The sequence below is a fragment of the Rattus norvegicus genome, chromosome 20 (genome assembly GCF_021556685.1).
Source record: "Rattus norvegicus strain SHRSP/BbbUtx chromosome 20, alternate assembly SHRSP_T2T, whole genome shotgun sequence".
Taxonomy (NCBI): domain Eukaryota; kingdom Metazoa; phylum Chordata; class Mammalia; order Rodentia; family Muridae; genus Rattus; species Rattus norvegicus.
This window is the reverse complement of record NC_141553.1, coordinates 7280958-7297638: the sequence shown is the minus strand read 5'-3', so window position 1 is coordinate 7297638 and position 16681 is coordinate 7280958. Positions and strand designations below refer to the sequence as shown.

The 16681-nt window shown below is 45.9% G+C and overlaps 1 protein-coding gene across 6 annotated transcripts in view; it reads left to right on the top strand.

Annotated features, from left to right (window-relative positions):
• Positions 1 to 16681, top strand: part of Fkbp5 (FKBP prolyl isomerase 5) — a 120266-nt gene that overhangs the window by 62561 nt on the left and 41024 nt on the right. For all 6 annotated transcript variants that reach the window (XM_087597651.1, XM_087597652.1, NM_001012174.2 and 3 more), the window contains 1 exon segment: positions 15439 to 15564. In XM_087597651.1, the coding sequence (XP_087453777.1) occupies positions 15460 to 15564 (105 nt within the window). In that variant the 5' untranslated portion in view covers positions 15439 to 15459.

Here is a 16681-nt window from a genome sequence, read left to right as displayed (position 1 = left end):
TTCTAAATTTGGCAAGAAACAAAGGAAGACACACATTAAGAGGGTAGACTCACATGTAAACGACAGTGGTGATTACATTAAACAAAGGGTCTAGAAACACACAGATAAAGACAGCCTTACATGTTGGGTAGTGACTTATGGGCTACCTAGAAGAAGCTCACTGTGTTGTGTGAGTGAAAACTTAGAACTGAGACAGAAGGACGCCCCGTGCTGACACTGTCTGAGAAAACTGAAGCGATTGTACTAACTTTACACAAAGACTTTAGAGCCAACAAGGTTACCAGTATCCGGAGCTAAAGGGAATGGCTGAATAGTTAAAAGTACTTACTCACTTCTAGGTGACCCGAGTTCAGTTCCCAGCACCCACACTGGGAGACTTCACCACCACCCTGTAGCCGCAGCTGACGATCTCTTCCGGCTTCTGCCAACACTCACATGCACATATAATTGCACACAAGTCTGAACGAATGAAGATCATCGAGAATGAAGACCTCACATCAAGGGGGTCATCAGTCCTAAGTATTTGTGTAAAATATTTATGTATCTATAAGTAGAACTTTAAAATACATGAATCAGAATCTGATAACTGAAGAATGGGGTCTTCACTTACCCTCTCTTCCTTATTTAACTGATAGAACAGTAGATTACCTCCCGGCTCACCCGGGTTGAGTATAGCATCGAAGCAATACAGAAGACTTAACACTGTCATCAGTCTTCCTGAATTGACAATTCTATGATATCCTATCCCTTATAAGTGAAATACCCTTTATTTTGTTTCACATATGAGATACTGACTAAAAGAGACCGTAATTTTAGTCTAAGATAGTGTCAAAGATTTGAATAACTTAATTTTCAAATATTTATTCTGACCAAAAGGAATTAAAAATTGATGTTGGTCTGGGCATAGTGGCCCTCGCCTTTAGTCCTAGCATTTGGGAGGCAGAGGCTGGCAGATCTGTGTGAGTTCCAGGCCAGCTTGGTCTACATAGTAAGACCCTGTCTCAAGAAAATAAAAGTAAAAAAATAAAATCAATGCTGGGGTTTGGGGAGATGGCTCATCAGTTAAGACGAGCCTTCCAGAGGACCTGGGTTCAGTTCTCAGCGGCCACATGGTGACTCACAACCCTCTGTAGTTCCAGTTCCAGGACATCTTCCAGCCTCTGAGAGCACGAGGTACACACATGGCGCAAAGATGTCCACGCAGGCAGACCACCCATATGTACACAATAAAGTGGAAAACAAAACAGAAGCGGTAGAGTGGAGTGGTAGCGGGTAGAGTGCTGCACACCTCTAAACCAGCACCTTGGGAGGCGAGAGGCAAATAGATGTGAGTTTGAGATGGGCCTGGTCTAATAGCCAGTTCTAAGACAGCCAGAGCTACATAGTGAGACTCTGTGTGTGTGTGTGTGGGGGGGGGGGGGGTAGAAAAAAGTACTTGAATTTAGAAAATAATTTTAATAACTAAGCCATCCAAATGTGGTTTATAGTTTCTAGAATACCCAAAGGAAAATCCAAAAGTGTAAGTCACAAAACAGCATCTGTACCTGACTTTTTAAAGAAACTAGAGAGTAAAAAACAAACGCTAAAGTAAGCAGGAGAGACAGGTCAAAGATAAAGCCTTTAACCAGCAAGCACAGCAAACACCACAGAAGCTAGAGCAAGGCAGTGGAGTAAACAGCCGCTGTCCCCGGAGACCAGTGTGGTCTGGGAGCCGCCCTCCTGTCTCAGCAGGACGGAGAGGACAGGCATTTCTAGTTAGAGTGGAGGTAACAGAGAGCTGGAGCGCACACTCTCTAAAGGAGACAGATGATGGGTTACTGTACACAAATAAGTAGGCTGTGACTCAGAGACCAAAGCTTACTTCAGAAGCAGTGACTGTCCTGAGAAGGGCTTCTTCTCCTGTGGGAATGGGTAATAACTGACAGAGAGAATATTTCCTAACCTGTTGTGTAATGCCAACATTTTCACATGTCAAACTTGAACAGATTGCAAAAGGAAGTAGGAACAATAACCCTTAAGACCATAGTCCACCAGGCTCTGGCGGCCACTCCTTTAATCTCCGCACTCAAGAGGCAGAGGCAGGTGGATCTCTGAGTTTGAGGCCAGCCTGGTCTACAGAGAGAAACCCTGTTTCAGGACAGCCAGGGCTACACAGAGAAACCCTGTCTCAAGAAAAAAAGGAAAAAAACCCCAAAACAACCCACATAACCCACATGGCGGTTTCAGCTGTCCATAATTCCAGTCTCAGGGTCTGATGCAGACCTGTAGACACCAGGCCTAGGCACAGTGCACAGACAGACACTTAGGTAAATAGTAACTTATATAAAGTGATAAATAAGCTCTTACAAATATTTTTTTTTCTTTTCTTTTTTTCGGAGCTGGGGACCGAACCCAGGGCCTTGGGCTTGCTAGGCAAGCGCTCTACCACTGAGCTAAATCCCCAGCCCCCTTACAAATATTTAATAGAGAAAAAGATTGTCTCCACAAACAAGTTGTGGAGCAAATTGGTCTTTGTACTTAGAACAGTAATCTGTGTTTTATAGTCTGTATATGGCTATGTGGAGACGTAGGTGGCTGTATGGTCACTCTTCTTACTTTGCTTCAGTGTATGATGTCATCATCCCACAAATAGCTTAATCCAGGAGCTTCTCTGTGATTCCAAGAACATAAAAAGTGTTGTTGCAAGACCGTTCTCAAATTTTTGTTTTTAGTTTTTAGATTTTTGAGACAGGATTTCTCTGCGTAGCCCTGGCTGTCCTCAGCTCACAGAGATCTGCCTGCCTCTGCCTCCAGAGTGCAGGGAGTAAAGGCCTGTGCTACCACTGCCCAGCCAATAACAGTTTAGTTGTAATGGGAGTCCTAGAAAGGAGATGTGTAACAAATTATTAGTGACATCTGACGTGTTCACCCTTGTGAGCAAGAGCAACAGTATATTAGAAAAACTATCAACCATACATGTCATACTTCAGTCTAAATTCTGAGATATGAGTTGCCAAATAGCGCTAGATTTTTTTTTTTTTTTTTTTTTTTTTGGTTCTTTTTTTCGGAGCTGGGGACCGAACCCAGGGCCTTGTGCTTCCTAGGTAAGCGCTCTACCACTGAGCTAAATCCCCAGCCCCATAGCGCTAGATTTTTTAACCCTTGAGTACTAACTCCACCAGCAGAGGGCGGAAAAGAGGAAAGAGCCTTTGGAGGCAGGGCCGTTCTCTGCAGGATGGCTCTGCAGTGAGCACCCATTCCGATTCTGGGAGTCTGACCCTGAGACGTTTATTTTAGGCTTATTTAAGTATAGCACAATCTGGTGAAAATTATTATGATGATTAACTCAATCCCACATGCATAACACAGTATAATTAGATCTCTGAGGAAGAAAATCAGTACTGATCAGGTGCAACTCCATTGAGCTCTCTGTAAAGTGCACGTGACTCCTTCCGTAAAGTGAGGTTCTCTAGACTGAGAATACAAGCTCATGAGGGCATCTGTCCACTAGTGCTGACGTCCCACAGAGCACAAAGGCAGCAGTGCACTCCAGCCTCCTGGGTAGACAATGGGCTTTGCATTCCTTCCCTTGAAGGAAGAACCCTGTGTACTTAATCAACGTTCTAGGTTCCTCTCCTGCGGCTGTGAGCACAGGGACTTTTATGGCCTCTACAGAAAGTAACTTGATTATAGAACCGTAAAACACGAATTTATAAATCTTTTTTTTTTTTTGGTTCTTTTTTTTTTTTTTTCGGAGCTGGGGACCGAACCCAGGGCCTTGCGCTTCCTAGGCAAGCGCTCTACCACTGAGCTAAATCCCCAACCCGAATTTATAAATCTTTTTGAAGAAAATCTTTGTAGCTTTGAATGCAGCAAATTTTTGTGGAGTAAAGGAAGTAAAAGAAAGGCAGTGGGACCAGTCATGACACTCATGCGTCATAAGAGACAGATGGGCTTGAGGGCAGGCAGCCGGAGCCATACAGCAAGCAGATCCGAGACTGCCTGGGACCTGAGCTGGGAAAGAAGGAATTAGGAACACAAGGAGAGCTGAGTGGATGGTGTGACTGATTATTCATTATCTGGACTGTGGTGACGGCTTTATGGGGGTGGGGAGAGCGCACATGCTTACGTAGTGGATGCTAGAGTATGTGCAGGTTACTCTGTGCACGTGACTGCTTTCCACGCACTGTCTGCAGGGAACATGGCGCTTGTACATTCTTCAGCCTTTAGAGTATGCTGCTCCTATTGTCAAAGCCTTGGTGTCACTTTGAGAGAATTCTTCAGTGATTCTCCAGGAGAAAGCAAGTTCTCCATGTGCATTGCTCTCCTGTGGTTTTAGCGTGCTGTGGAATCAAAAGGCCATGCAGCCTGGTGTAGTAGCATGCTCCTCTGATTTTCAGTACTTGGGAAACAGGGGCAGGTGCATCTCTGTGAGTTCAAGGCCAGCCTGGTCTACAAAGCGAGTTCAGGTTTACACAGAGAAATGCTGTTTTGAAATAAAGGGGGGGCTGGGAGTGCAAATCAAGTAAGTGTACCAGTGTGTTCTCTGACATGGTTTTGTTTTGTTTTAAAGATTTATTTATTTATTTTATATAAATACACTGTAGCTGTCTTCAGACACACCAGAAGAGGGCATCAGATCCCATTACAGATGGTTGTGAGCCACCATGTGGTTGCTGGGAATTGAACTCAGGACCTCTGGAAGAGCAGTCAGTGCTCTTAACTGCTGAGCCACCTCTTCAGCCCAAAATGTTAGGTTTTACTTAATCGTCAGATTAGAACTTGATTGTCCAACTGGATGATGGAGAGAAAGAAAAGACAGAACAAGAGGAGACCACTAAATATGGAATGAAGGGACTTGCAGAATTTAGCTTTGGGAGAGACTTGTGGTTTTGTTCAGATGAAAAGGCTCTCTAGGGCAAAGGGCACACACTGTGGGTGTGAGTAAAGCTGAAGACTGAAATGGGGGTGGGTCTATCCTCGATAATCCAGATGGGCCCTGCTTTGTCTCTTAAAAGGAAGAGAGCCTATGACTACAAAGGAATGGTGGAAGAGGCGACGTTTGGCTTGGTTGGTAAAGCACTTGTTGTACAAGACCAGGGCCTGACTTCAGATTCCCAGCACTCACAGGAAAGCCACTTGTGGTGGTGTGAGTCTGGGGAGGCAGAGATAAGGGTTCCTGGGCTTGGTGTCTGGTCTGGCTAAGTCTTCCAGGTGTAGATTCAGTGAGACAGTGTCATACAAAGTAAGATGGAGAGCAACTCAGGGCGGTACCTGCGGCGCATACACTTCTGCCTCTCAGACATGCACACGTGAGTAACAGTTAAACCCAATTAGGAAACCACAGAGACCCACAGCATTTGAGGAGGGAGACCCTGTGGGCAGCACCAGAGAAGGCCAAGGAGCAGCTTCCTCCCTGGCCACAGGCAGAGTACACCCCACTCAGAGCTGCAGGCTTATCAGTGTCCGTGGTTTCAGCCTTCAAGTCTGTAGTCGCTTGTTACAGTAGCTCCAGAGCACTTGGGTCCTGTCTAGGGAGCTCAGAAGTAACTGCTTTGTCCACGGGGCTAGAGTGGAAAGGTGAGCTCTCTAATACTAAAATAACCTTTTATTTCTTGGGAATTTTTCTCTTTCCAGCTTTCAAATCTGACTTCCCATAAAACAGATTTATTCATTAAGATATTCTAAATATAAAGTCTTTCAGCCAGAGTGTGGCTTAGTCTAAACCCCTGCAGTTTACAGCTGGAGAAATGTAATGCAAAGGCTTCATGGTTGGTGCCTGCAGACGAGGCCCGTGCCTTCTGGTGCTCAGCCTCCTCCCTCAGAATGGGCGTTTAAGCTCTTTTCACATGAGGAAGACTCGCTCACAGACCCAAAGTACTGTGCTTTTAAAATTGACTTATCCCGTGTGCTCACAAACCTTCAAATCTCCCGAAATTAAAAAGGCATACAAACTCCAAACAGATAAGTAGTAAATTTTGCTGTAATTTGTCTTCAGAGATAACTCAGGAAGCCTTCTATGCTCTAAGGTCGTTCTCTTCGTCTTCGCCTCCTTACAGAATGCCGTTCCTGCATGGAGGTTCTTTAGGAGACACAAGGCAGCTCTGCTCAACATCCGCTGCACACACACTGAGATGTTCTCGAGTCAGCCGAGTGTTACAGGGGATGCAGTATTTAATTATGTGTATGTATGTTTGCTGCATGTGTGCCTGAGCACCACATGTGTGCAGTACTGCAGAGACAAGAAAACAGTGTCAGATAACCCGGACCGGGAATTACAGATGAGCGTGAGCAGGTGTGTGGGTGCTGGGAATCAAACCCAGGTCCTTGGTAGAGCAGCCCATGCCCCAGGCAGGGGAACGAAAGTGCATAAAATAAAGCCTTCCCATCTTCCCAGTCTCCACCTTTCCTTCACTGCTGGTTGGTGTGTAGTGGGGACAGTGCTCCTGCTCCTGTGCTCTCCACTCTGCTGTTCAACTGAACTAGGCAGTTAGAAGTTTGCTGTGCACACACAGATGTGCTTCCAGTGCACCTCAGACCTGCATGCTTAGTCATGCCCAGGGGTTTTAGTTACCACTCCTGAGGAGAAGCAAATCTTGTCTTTAAAGTTAGGAGTGTGTACAGCAGAGGGTTTGTTCATATTTAATTTAGAGAAGTAGCCTCTGTGTCATTGCACCTTAGCCCTGATTGTGTATACTGCCTGGTATTTTCCTGTCTTTGTTCTGACTGCTTTTGAAAATCACAGATCATTTCCCCACGTATCGAGTACTGCTTATATGTCCCTCACTTAGACCAAGGAGTGGAGGTTTTTTAAAAAAGCACCATATTCCACACTGTGGGTATTTACTGGCTTCTGTTGTTGGTCTGTTCTTAGAAACCAGTGCAGACTTGGAACTAAATTATTAGGCGTTAATAAGTCACCTCAGGTTAATAATCTACCACTCTGGTACCAAGCAGAAATTTGATTTTTTTTTCCCCTTTAAGATTAAAAACATGGAGCCAGGTGTGGCAGCACATTCTTTTACTCCCAGCACTTGGGAGGCAGAGGCAGGCTACTCTCGGAATTTGAGATTAGCAAGTTCTATGACATCCAGGTCTACATAGTGAGACCCTGTCTTAAAAACGAAACCAACAACAATGTGGCCCAAAGTTAAAGATTCATTCCTCCTGTCTCTGCCCTTACCAAGATGAAGCACATTTTTTCTGGAACAGTGTCTTTTTTTTTTTTCTTTTCTTTTCTTTTTTTCGGAGCTGGGGACCGAACCCAGGGCCTTGCGCTTGCTAGGCAAGCGCTCTACCACTGAGCTAAATCCCCAACCCCTGGAACAGTGTCTTAATCTTAAAGGGAGATGGTAATCAAAACAGACATTTGACATTTAGGTGTTAGCCTGTGTAGTTGTAATCAGGTACAATCTATAGACATCTTCAAACTCAACTGTGGTCATAATGACACATTATGGTACATGCCTTCTCATTTGTAACCTTCAGTGTCTACGGAACCAAGTCACTGCCATAGGGACACATGTATCTGTCTAATGGCATTCATGCCATAGGGACATATGTATCTATCTAATGGCATTCTTCTGTATGCACTTTAATGAACGCAGTGGTCTTTTTGAGTAAACATTTACAAATTTCTTTCCTAGTTAGGTGGTTTAAGTGTTTATAATGTTAGAGGCTAAATAATCTTCATCTGTACATAGATTTAGCTCATCTTTTTCACAGACTATGTGACATTTTTATAGTATGCATTTCCAGGTGTTTACATATGTCACGATCACTCACTTGAGGGAATGTGTTTTTTTTTTTTTTTGTTCTTTTTTTCCGGAGCTGGGGACCGAACCCAGGGCCTTGCGCTTCCTAGGCAAGCGCTCTACCACTGAGCTAAATCCCCAACCCCGAGGGAATGTTTTCATTTGGGGCTGGAGCTCTTCCAGAGGTCCAGGTTCAGTTACTAACACCCACAACCGTCTCTAACTCGAGTCTTAGAGAATCATATACCCTTCTCTGGCCTCTGAAGGCACCAGACATGCATCTGGTATGCATGTACACATTCAGGCAGAACACCATGCATATAAAATAGAATCATTTTTTAAAATAAGAGCATATTTTTATTTAGCCACACTGTTCATTTAGCTCTACCTTATGCTACCTGTGAATACTTAATTAATGGGAAACCTGTGCACCTCCCTTTCCGAATCATGACTTTTCATTCCCTCTTGGTGGTTTCCCTTTTGAATTTAGGCATGACTGGTTTTTTTGTACAATTAAACCTTTCCTTCCCTCTGCCAAAACATTTCATGTTCCCCTCTCAAACCCTGCTTCAAACATCAGTTTCCACCTGTCATCTCGGCATCTTTAGTGAACCCTCTCCTGCTTCCCTTTGAAACTCAGGACTCACTCACTGCCTTTCTCTCTTTACCATTGCCGAGTGCCTCTGGAAGACGCCAGCAAACACAGATGCAACACTTCATGCTTGTCATTTCAGAACATTCTGTAGCTGAATACGGATTCTTCAGAAATGTCCCCTCCTATTCTAAGTAGTATCTGCAAAAAGATTTGAAGTCATAGTCACAAAATCACAAAGTGGTCAGGGACGTGAGCAATCAAATAGTAAAAGATGGTGAAAATCATTATTAATGTTTAAGGGTCGCTGTAACATACTAAAAGTATTGGCCATAGCTGCCAACCAAATAATGACCTAGAAACTCCATCAGTAAAAATCTCTCCTAACATAATGGAAGGACAGTGATGGAACGGAGAGAAGCGGTGGCTTCAGCCACCTGCTGCTTGGGAGGCCTGCAGCGTGCCTGACTCCTGGTGCTCTGACGCTGACTGGCCCCTCTGGGTTGGAGTCAGGCGCGTACAGCATGTTAAATTCCACAGGTGATCCTGATGCTAACAGTGTCAGAAAAATTAGTAAGAAGCCGGAAGGCTAAGGCTACGGTCTGACATCTCTCCATCTCTCCAGTCAGACTTCAGGGCAGAGGGTGGGTATTGCGCTGTCTGTGGAGTGAGACCTGTAAGGATGAGGGGCCTGTTGGGATGAGGGGAGAAGGTAACACCCGGGCACCTCTGCTTACTGTAACTTCAAGAAGCAAGAATGTTTCTGTACCTCCCATAGGGAAGGAGAGAAACCTGACTGGTCTGTGGGATCCAACATAGGCCCTGCTCTTGGCCCCCCTGAGTTCTCTGGTGCACCCCAAGGCCAGTGTTGCACTTGTAATGCTCTGCTCCACGGTCAGGGCACTGTCACGGAGAGGCTCATCAGCTGAAACAGTTTGCTTTTCTGTTCGATCCATTGATCTCTATGGCTTTCTAGTTGTGGGAATTTCCCTAAATTTTCACAATCAATGATGCATACCTACCCTTTATTTTGTTGTTGTTTTCTGATCTATTAGGAGTTTTACAGACTTACTGGACATAAGGTTGTCATGTCCCATTTCCCAACACTGCAAAAAACAACTTTTGTAGCATGACCTTGAGAAGCGAAAGCTGAGGGCATCTTCCCACCTGTTTGAAGCCTGATAGGTGAAGAGGGAAACCCTGTATTCAGCTTCTTTATTGCATAGCGTTAACATTAGGTAGTCTGGAGTTTTCCAGGGTGTCTTTTGTTTTGCTGGTAATACAACTCTGTGTCTCCTGCTTACTTAATCATTCAGAACAAAATGGTGGCGCACACCTTTAATCCTAGTGCTCAGAAAGCAGAGGCAGGAGGATCTCTGTGAGTTCTAGGACAGCCTAAGCTACATAGAGAAACCCTTTCTCAAAACCAGCAGGAAACAAATGCGATGATAACTCGCCTGGCTAAACTCCCAGCAAAGCAAATCTGCACTGTGAGAGCTTGGAGGCTCTAGTCAAGGAGCGCAGCACCTTTATCCTTCCCCAGGAAAGCAGTCCTGTGGTGCTCAGCTCTGCTGTGGTGTACACGGAACTATGAGGGAAAGTGAGGCTGCTCCCCCTGCCAGCCAGCTCAGCAGGTCAACCCTTACATCGCTGAGGTGACAGACAGAGCCCCATCACCTCATATCCAAGGCGGACTGAACTGGGTCTGCCAGCCTTGCCAGCTTGCTTCAGGATCTGTAGTGAGAACGATTCCTCCAAAGCACTGAGTACACTGCAGACAGAGGATGAACAGTTTCAGGCTGTAAGGTGGCAGAGCCTCTCCCTTAAATCGTCTTCCTTACATGTCACAGCTCTTGGCCAAGAGGCTGATGGGATCGCTCCCAGAAGTCCCACTGAGGGTTGAGGAAGGACACTGGGAATATGGAGGGAGGAAGACTGAGGAGAGATACTCAGCCGAAGGTGACTGGCTACAGCTGGCCGGCCACTGTCACGCATCTGTCTGTCAGGCTGTTTCTGTTCACTGTTCACTTCTTATGAAAGTATACATGTGTGATACAGCAACAGTTTCAGACATTTAAATGTCCTCAGTGGATTACGTACACTCCCAATATTGCAAAACCCTCTTCACCCCAGACAGAAACTCTGTACCGAACAACACTCCCCTAGTGACCTTTCTTCTCTTTTGAGTCTGAATTTGACTGTGCATGTGTGGTATACATGTGCAGTATGGAGATGTCTGTGCACTTGCGTACAGGCTAGGGGTCAACATCCAGTGTGGTGAAATGTCTTTGTATTTTACTTACGATTGGTGTGCATGCATGTATATGTCACAGCGTTTGTGTAGAGGCCAGAGGATACATTGGAGGATATGGTTCTTTCCTTCCATGTGGAATCCAGGGATCAAACTCCACTTTTCAGCATGCGCAGCAAGCGCTTTTACTCTCTAAGCCATCTCTCCAGTCCTGCACCAACTCCAGAGCGACTGCCCTGCAAGCCCTGAGATCCTTCTGTCTCCCTCACCCCCGTGCACCACTGCACTGGGCTTTTCTGTGCTGCGAACTCAGGTTCTCCCTGTTCTCGGCATGTGCTCCCACACTGAGCAGTTACCATAGGATCCCCACACATACACGTTCACGTACACATACACTCCTTTTTCTTCAGGATATCCATTCTGATGGGTAAGAACTAGAATCTCTTAGAGTGTTTCTTTCCATTTACCTGGTCACTGTTGATGCAAAACATCTTGCCATTTTTGAATATGTACTTTGTGTGTGTGTGTGTGTGTGTGTGTGTGTGTGTGTGTGTGTGTGTGTCCAACTCCACTGCCTCAGTGTAGAAGAATGACATTAGACATTTCTTTGGGGAAAGGAGCTGAATAATTGCAGTGTGTAATTCCATGTAGCTGTGCAGTTGTTTACCTGTGTAGTTAGGTCTATTTTTCTTTTTTAAAGTGTATTTCTTTCCGCCAATAAATAACTATAACTATCACTGTCTCCAGACTGGAGTGTCTGAAAGGGATCTGAGTCGAAATTTAAAAGAGGGCTTTCTACTCCATTCTCATAACAAAATGTCAAAATGAGGCCTACTTAACTAACGCCCTATGTTCTCAGGCCTAGGTATGTTTCTGTGCTGTGCCTTTTCTCGTGTGTGGAGAGGAAAGCTGTAGTAACAAGGCCAGAGTCGGCAGGGCTTAGAAATGCTTGCTGTGGCTCCTCAGTGCTTCTAACAGAGAAGCCAGGGACGATCCTCTGGGAACTGGTGTCAGAGCAGCACCAGTCATGTGCACACTGTGTGCAAAGCCCGGAGGTAGCTTCTCTTGTGAGAGACTGTCATTACCTGAAGTTGTCAGTACCTGTCGATGGGACACTGAGTGTCTTCTCGTGTCCCTCTTGTGTCTCAGGTGATTGGCGCCTGGCCCTTTGGAGGGTGAGTGCCAATCTGGCACATCGATGACAGAACTGGGTGTTCCCTTTCTGGAGCACTGGGAAGGAATTTCCCTCCTTTGACTGGGGCAGTGCAAAGCTGTACCATGAATGAATGATTAAAGCCTTAGGTGAAGTGGCTTTAAACCCACATAGTCAAGTCTCTGGAAGGAAAATACTGAAACTGAAACTTCCTTGTGTTTTTCATAAAGGCTTTTACGAATTTCTTTTTTATATAATACCATAAAGCAAAAGTCTACTTACTTTGTTTGCTTAGAAAAATCTGTACTTCTAGTGACCTCAGTGAAATTCAAGGGAAATGTTTAGAAAATTAAAGGATTCGGGGGGGGGGGGGTTGTTTCCTTCCTCCCTCCCTCCCTCTCTCCCTCCCTCCCTCCCTCCCTCCCTCCCTCCCTCCCTCCCTCCCTTCCTTATTTTTTCCTTTATCTTTTACAAACCTTGTGTCAAGGGCTGACTTTCAATACATCGAAGCAAGGGAGCTGCTCTGCTACTTAGGAAACCCCAACCCAGGCGCAGGTTAGCTATGAATGATTTAGTGCCAGGTTCCACATGAACGTGTGATAAGCATGATGGGCAAGAGGACAGGCCCCTTTCCTGTCACACCCCATTTCCCAGTTCGAATGGCTTTCCAAACTGCACTCCGGTTCCGACACCCAGTGGGGGTTGCGGGGGGACCCACCCCAAGTGAGAGGCGCAACACGGGACCTGCCAGGGACGGACTTTAGGTTTTCTTATATGTGTTTAGAGAGGATCTGGGATAGCTGAGGATAATGACCTGACTGTCCTGCCTCCATCTCCTGAGTGCTGGCATCACAGGCAGTGTGTGCTGTCACCAGCATGTGCCTGGCTGAAGAAAACTTTTTTCTGTTTTTAAAATTTTGTGTTGCCTGCATGGCATCCATACACAGAGGTCAGAAGAATGTGTCAGATCTTCTGGAACATCTGTTACAGATGGTCATGAGCACTCGTATGGGTGCTGGGAATCAAACTTCAGCCCTCTGGTGCTCTTAACCGGGGAGCCGTCTTTCTAGCTTCCCCCTTAAGTATTTTTGGAAGAAACAGCACATAAACAAAGTCCACCTCCCCTTCCATTGCCATGAGGCAGTTTGTCTAATTGCTGTAGTCACGGGGTTTGGTTATGACGCACAGCTCCTATTAGAAGGACAGTGCTTAGATCAGCTCCTCCCCACCTTTTGAGATTTTGAGACAGAGCTTTTCCTGTGACCAGGCTGGCCTTGAACTCAGAGTTCCACCTGCCTCTGCCTCCCAAGTACTGGGATTAAAGGCATGCACCACCATGCCCAGGCCTAGATTCAGTTTCTTAAATGTTCCCATTCATGACTCCTTTTTGCCCAAGAAATTTCTAAGCAATCCCGGACATTCGGGTGTATAGAATAGCCATACAAGGAGAACATTTATTGTAGTCCGCGTTTACTTTATAACTCGCTGCTGTGCAGGCATTTTTACTGTGTGTTCAAGATGGAAGCAGGCACAGTTGCAGCAGGTGGCTATGCTAGTGCTAGTGTCCAAAGGCACACTGTGTTTTCATATTACCTGCTGAGAAATGGCAGTGAGATTAGGTCGTTGTTGTATGTCCCTACACCATGGTGTTTCCATAAGAGCAGAAAACGTATGCACAGCACAAACACAATAGCCATAGCCTCCGGTGTGAGCTGAGGGGCTGTGAGCAGTGCTGTCTAGCAGTGCATAGTAGAGAGTGCCATGGTCAAATGCACGTGTGTGCTCGGAACCAACATCTCACTAGAGTTTCCTATGGTGGCGTGGCCAGCCCTCCAGATCACCTTGGATTCCTTTTAGGCCATGTGTGTTCAGAAACCTTTACTGCTGCTCAGTTGTTCTCTTCCTGGTGTGGGGTTACTACTTTTTATTTAGTTACGATACACATCACCTGATAAAGGTTTATACTGCTTTGTTGGGAAGACCCTTTCACCTTTTCGGGTGGGTAATGTGTGGGGTGGTGCTGGTGGATATCTCAAGAAATTTTCACCTAGTGGTTTTAATGTTAGTGCTTCAGTCATGTTCTCTTGATAGAGGTCCGTGTGCCTCTGAAAACCTACAGAACACTTCCCAAGGATATCATCCGTGACCTGCTCTGCTCAGGCATTTAAAAGACCATTCCCCTGCTGTTTAGGGGTTTCCTGTGCATTCTCAAGCATCAGAAATGTGTGTCCCAAGCACTGGGTCCTAGAAGCCGGGAGTAGCCCTGCCTGTCTAATTTCCCTTCGGAGCCAGCCCAGCGCTGAGCTGAGCTAGGTACTTAACTTTCGTTGTTTGTTTGAGAACAGCTTGTTCTAGGCTTTCACTTACCCTGAGCCAAACATGTGGACCTTTTATTCTGGTATAAACTGTGCTAGAAAATCCAGCACAGGGGCTTGGCCCTGGGATTGTGGTGCTCTCTTTGAAGATCTTTCAGCACAACAAACTGCTCATCCTGAAGAAAACTTAGTTTGTTAGGAAATAAGTTAAAACACTGCATGTTCTAGTCGCCTAATTATGAGTTCGATCGGTGAAGTGGTTTTTACAAGTCTCACAGTAGTTTTGTTTGGGTTTGGTTTTGCCTGTAAACAGAGGGCCCAGAAGGTGACCGAGCCTGGAGTCTCTTCTTACCCTAGTGTGGGAGCTTTAGAGGTGGCCCGTGGTAAGCTGGTTTTGGTGACGTCCTTAACCTCAGGACTCAGAACACTGAGGTGAGAGAAATGTCCAGAGCGAAACTAGCCTGGGCTATGGAAGAACCTGTTTCAGAAAATGGTTGGCATTGTTACTAAGTCTTCCTTCCCCTGCTCAATCAAGGAGCAGTATAAAGTTAATCACAGTAGTAGGCAACTGTGTTTTCTTCAACCTGTTGATCACTGATATTCAGATTGGCCCTGCATGAGAAAAGGTCAGGTGACAGCACTCAGGAGGCAGACAGGTGGAGCTCTGAAAAAGAATTATTCTTGTATTTAAAATATACAGTGTTTAATTCGTTGGGAAGCAGAGTTTTTATTCTGAGCACACTGCTGAGTGAAGGTTTAGAGGACCTGAAGTAGGGGCAAAAGGAGAACCTCAGAGTTCCAGTCTCCAGTCCCCGCTAAAGACTGCAGTAGGAGAAGCATGGAACCCTTGTTCTAGAAGACCCTTGACCCACCAGGGATGCCTCATAAGTGTCAGCATCTACCTGAGAAGAGCTAAGGAAGGGTAAAATGCGTGGACATCGTGGATCTGGCTTGTGAGAGGAAGAAGAGAGAGTAAGCAGACATGGGTGTGGCTGGTTATAGAACAGGAGCTGGCTGGCTTGGCCAGTGTGAAGGAAAGCGGCGAGCACCTGAGAAGGTCTCAGTTCTCTCTCAAAAATCCGGCTGTAGGAGAAGGATGTGCTAAGGCTCTGAGAGGGCAGCTTCTCCCCGTGTAGTCTTGCTAAGGAATATAATTACCGGTGGGCCTGACTTACACTGCTCTCTAATCTAGGGCCATGGCTAGACGGGAAGATGAAGAAGTGGGTGAGGCTGTATTTCCCTGTCTGATGCCGTCCACGTATGCTCACGGGACACGCTCGTTACTGTTTCTGTGTTTTAGCTCCACTAGTTTTACAGAAGCTGGGGTCTCAGGGACTTCTCAGGTGTATTAAGAAGTGATACTTTCACTGAAGGAAATTTGTTTCCTTTGGCAGGTTTTCTACTTACAAAGGACAATGACTACTGATGAGGGCACCAGTAACAATGAAGAAAACCCAGCAGCCACCGTGGTTGAGCAGGGAGAAGATATCACTACGAAAAAAGATAGAGGAGTATTAAAGGTAAGGCCATGGAGGTGTGTGTGACAGGGAGGTCTGCTGCGTGTGAGCTGATGGGCTCAGTAGCAAACACTGCAGCTCCCTTCCCGTCTAGCATCGTAAGTGGGGGTCATCTCAGGTTATAGGTGTCCAGCTTCGACTGGGCTAGGCCCTGGAGAACAAGCCCAAGCTGTGCTTTCCCTCAAGAGAACCCCTCCTTGCTCAGAGTGCGCGCGTCCACTGCTGTTTGCGTACGCCATCTTAGTGCACTAAAGCTGTGAGTGATAGCCGAAGGGTCTGCAGGGAAGAGGAGCGAGCTTGGCTTTTTATACAAGTACTGTTTTTATGTGTCATGGTATAAGGACACAGAATATATTTGGATCATCTTTCCTATTTATTTAAAGAGTGTGTGTGTGTGTGTGTGTGTGTGTGTGTGTGTGTGTGTGTGTGTTGCATGCATTTATGTACACATATGCATGTGTACTAGTCCCTGTCAGGATATCTTCCTCAATCCCTTTTCTACCTTATTTTTCTGTGTGACAGAGTCTTTTACCAAAAAAAAAAAGGAAGCCTGTTTTAGTAAAGCTGGGTAGCCAGCAAGCTTCTGGGGTCCATTTGTCTCTGCCCAGCACTCGGGTTGGAGACACGCTCTGTCATGATTATTTTTTTCCAAGGGTCTAAGGAATCTGAGCCCGGATCCTCTTTAAACCAGCTCCGCAGACATTTTAATTTGCATCTTAGCAACAGTGTTGAGACAGTACCATTGATGATGGTGGGACTAGGTATGGTTCCCTAGGGTCTCACTAAGTTGCCCAGGCTGGCCTTGAATTACACTTAACCCAGACAGGTCTTGAACATGCCATCCTCCTTCCTTTGTCTCTTAAGTGGGTAGGATTCTCTTCTGTGATTCTCGCTGAGTCTCCATGTATTCCTGTTGTTACCTTGCTCGTGCTGTCAGTCCATCCAGATCTCTCTTTGCTGCACCTTCTTAGCCTCGTAGCTGTAATTCCTCATCCAGAGCTCCAGGAAGCTTCTCAAGACAGTGGAGATTGTTCAGGCTGTCCTCAGTGTCTCCTACCTCATCTATTCGGTGTGCTGCATAGAGAACTGGCCTCCCAGGTCCCTCAGGCCCTGTGTACTC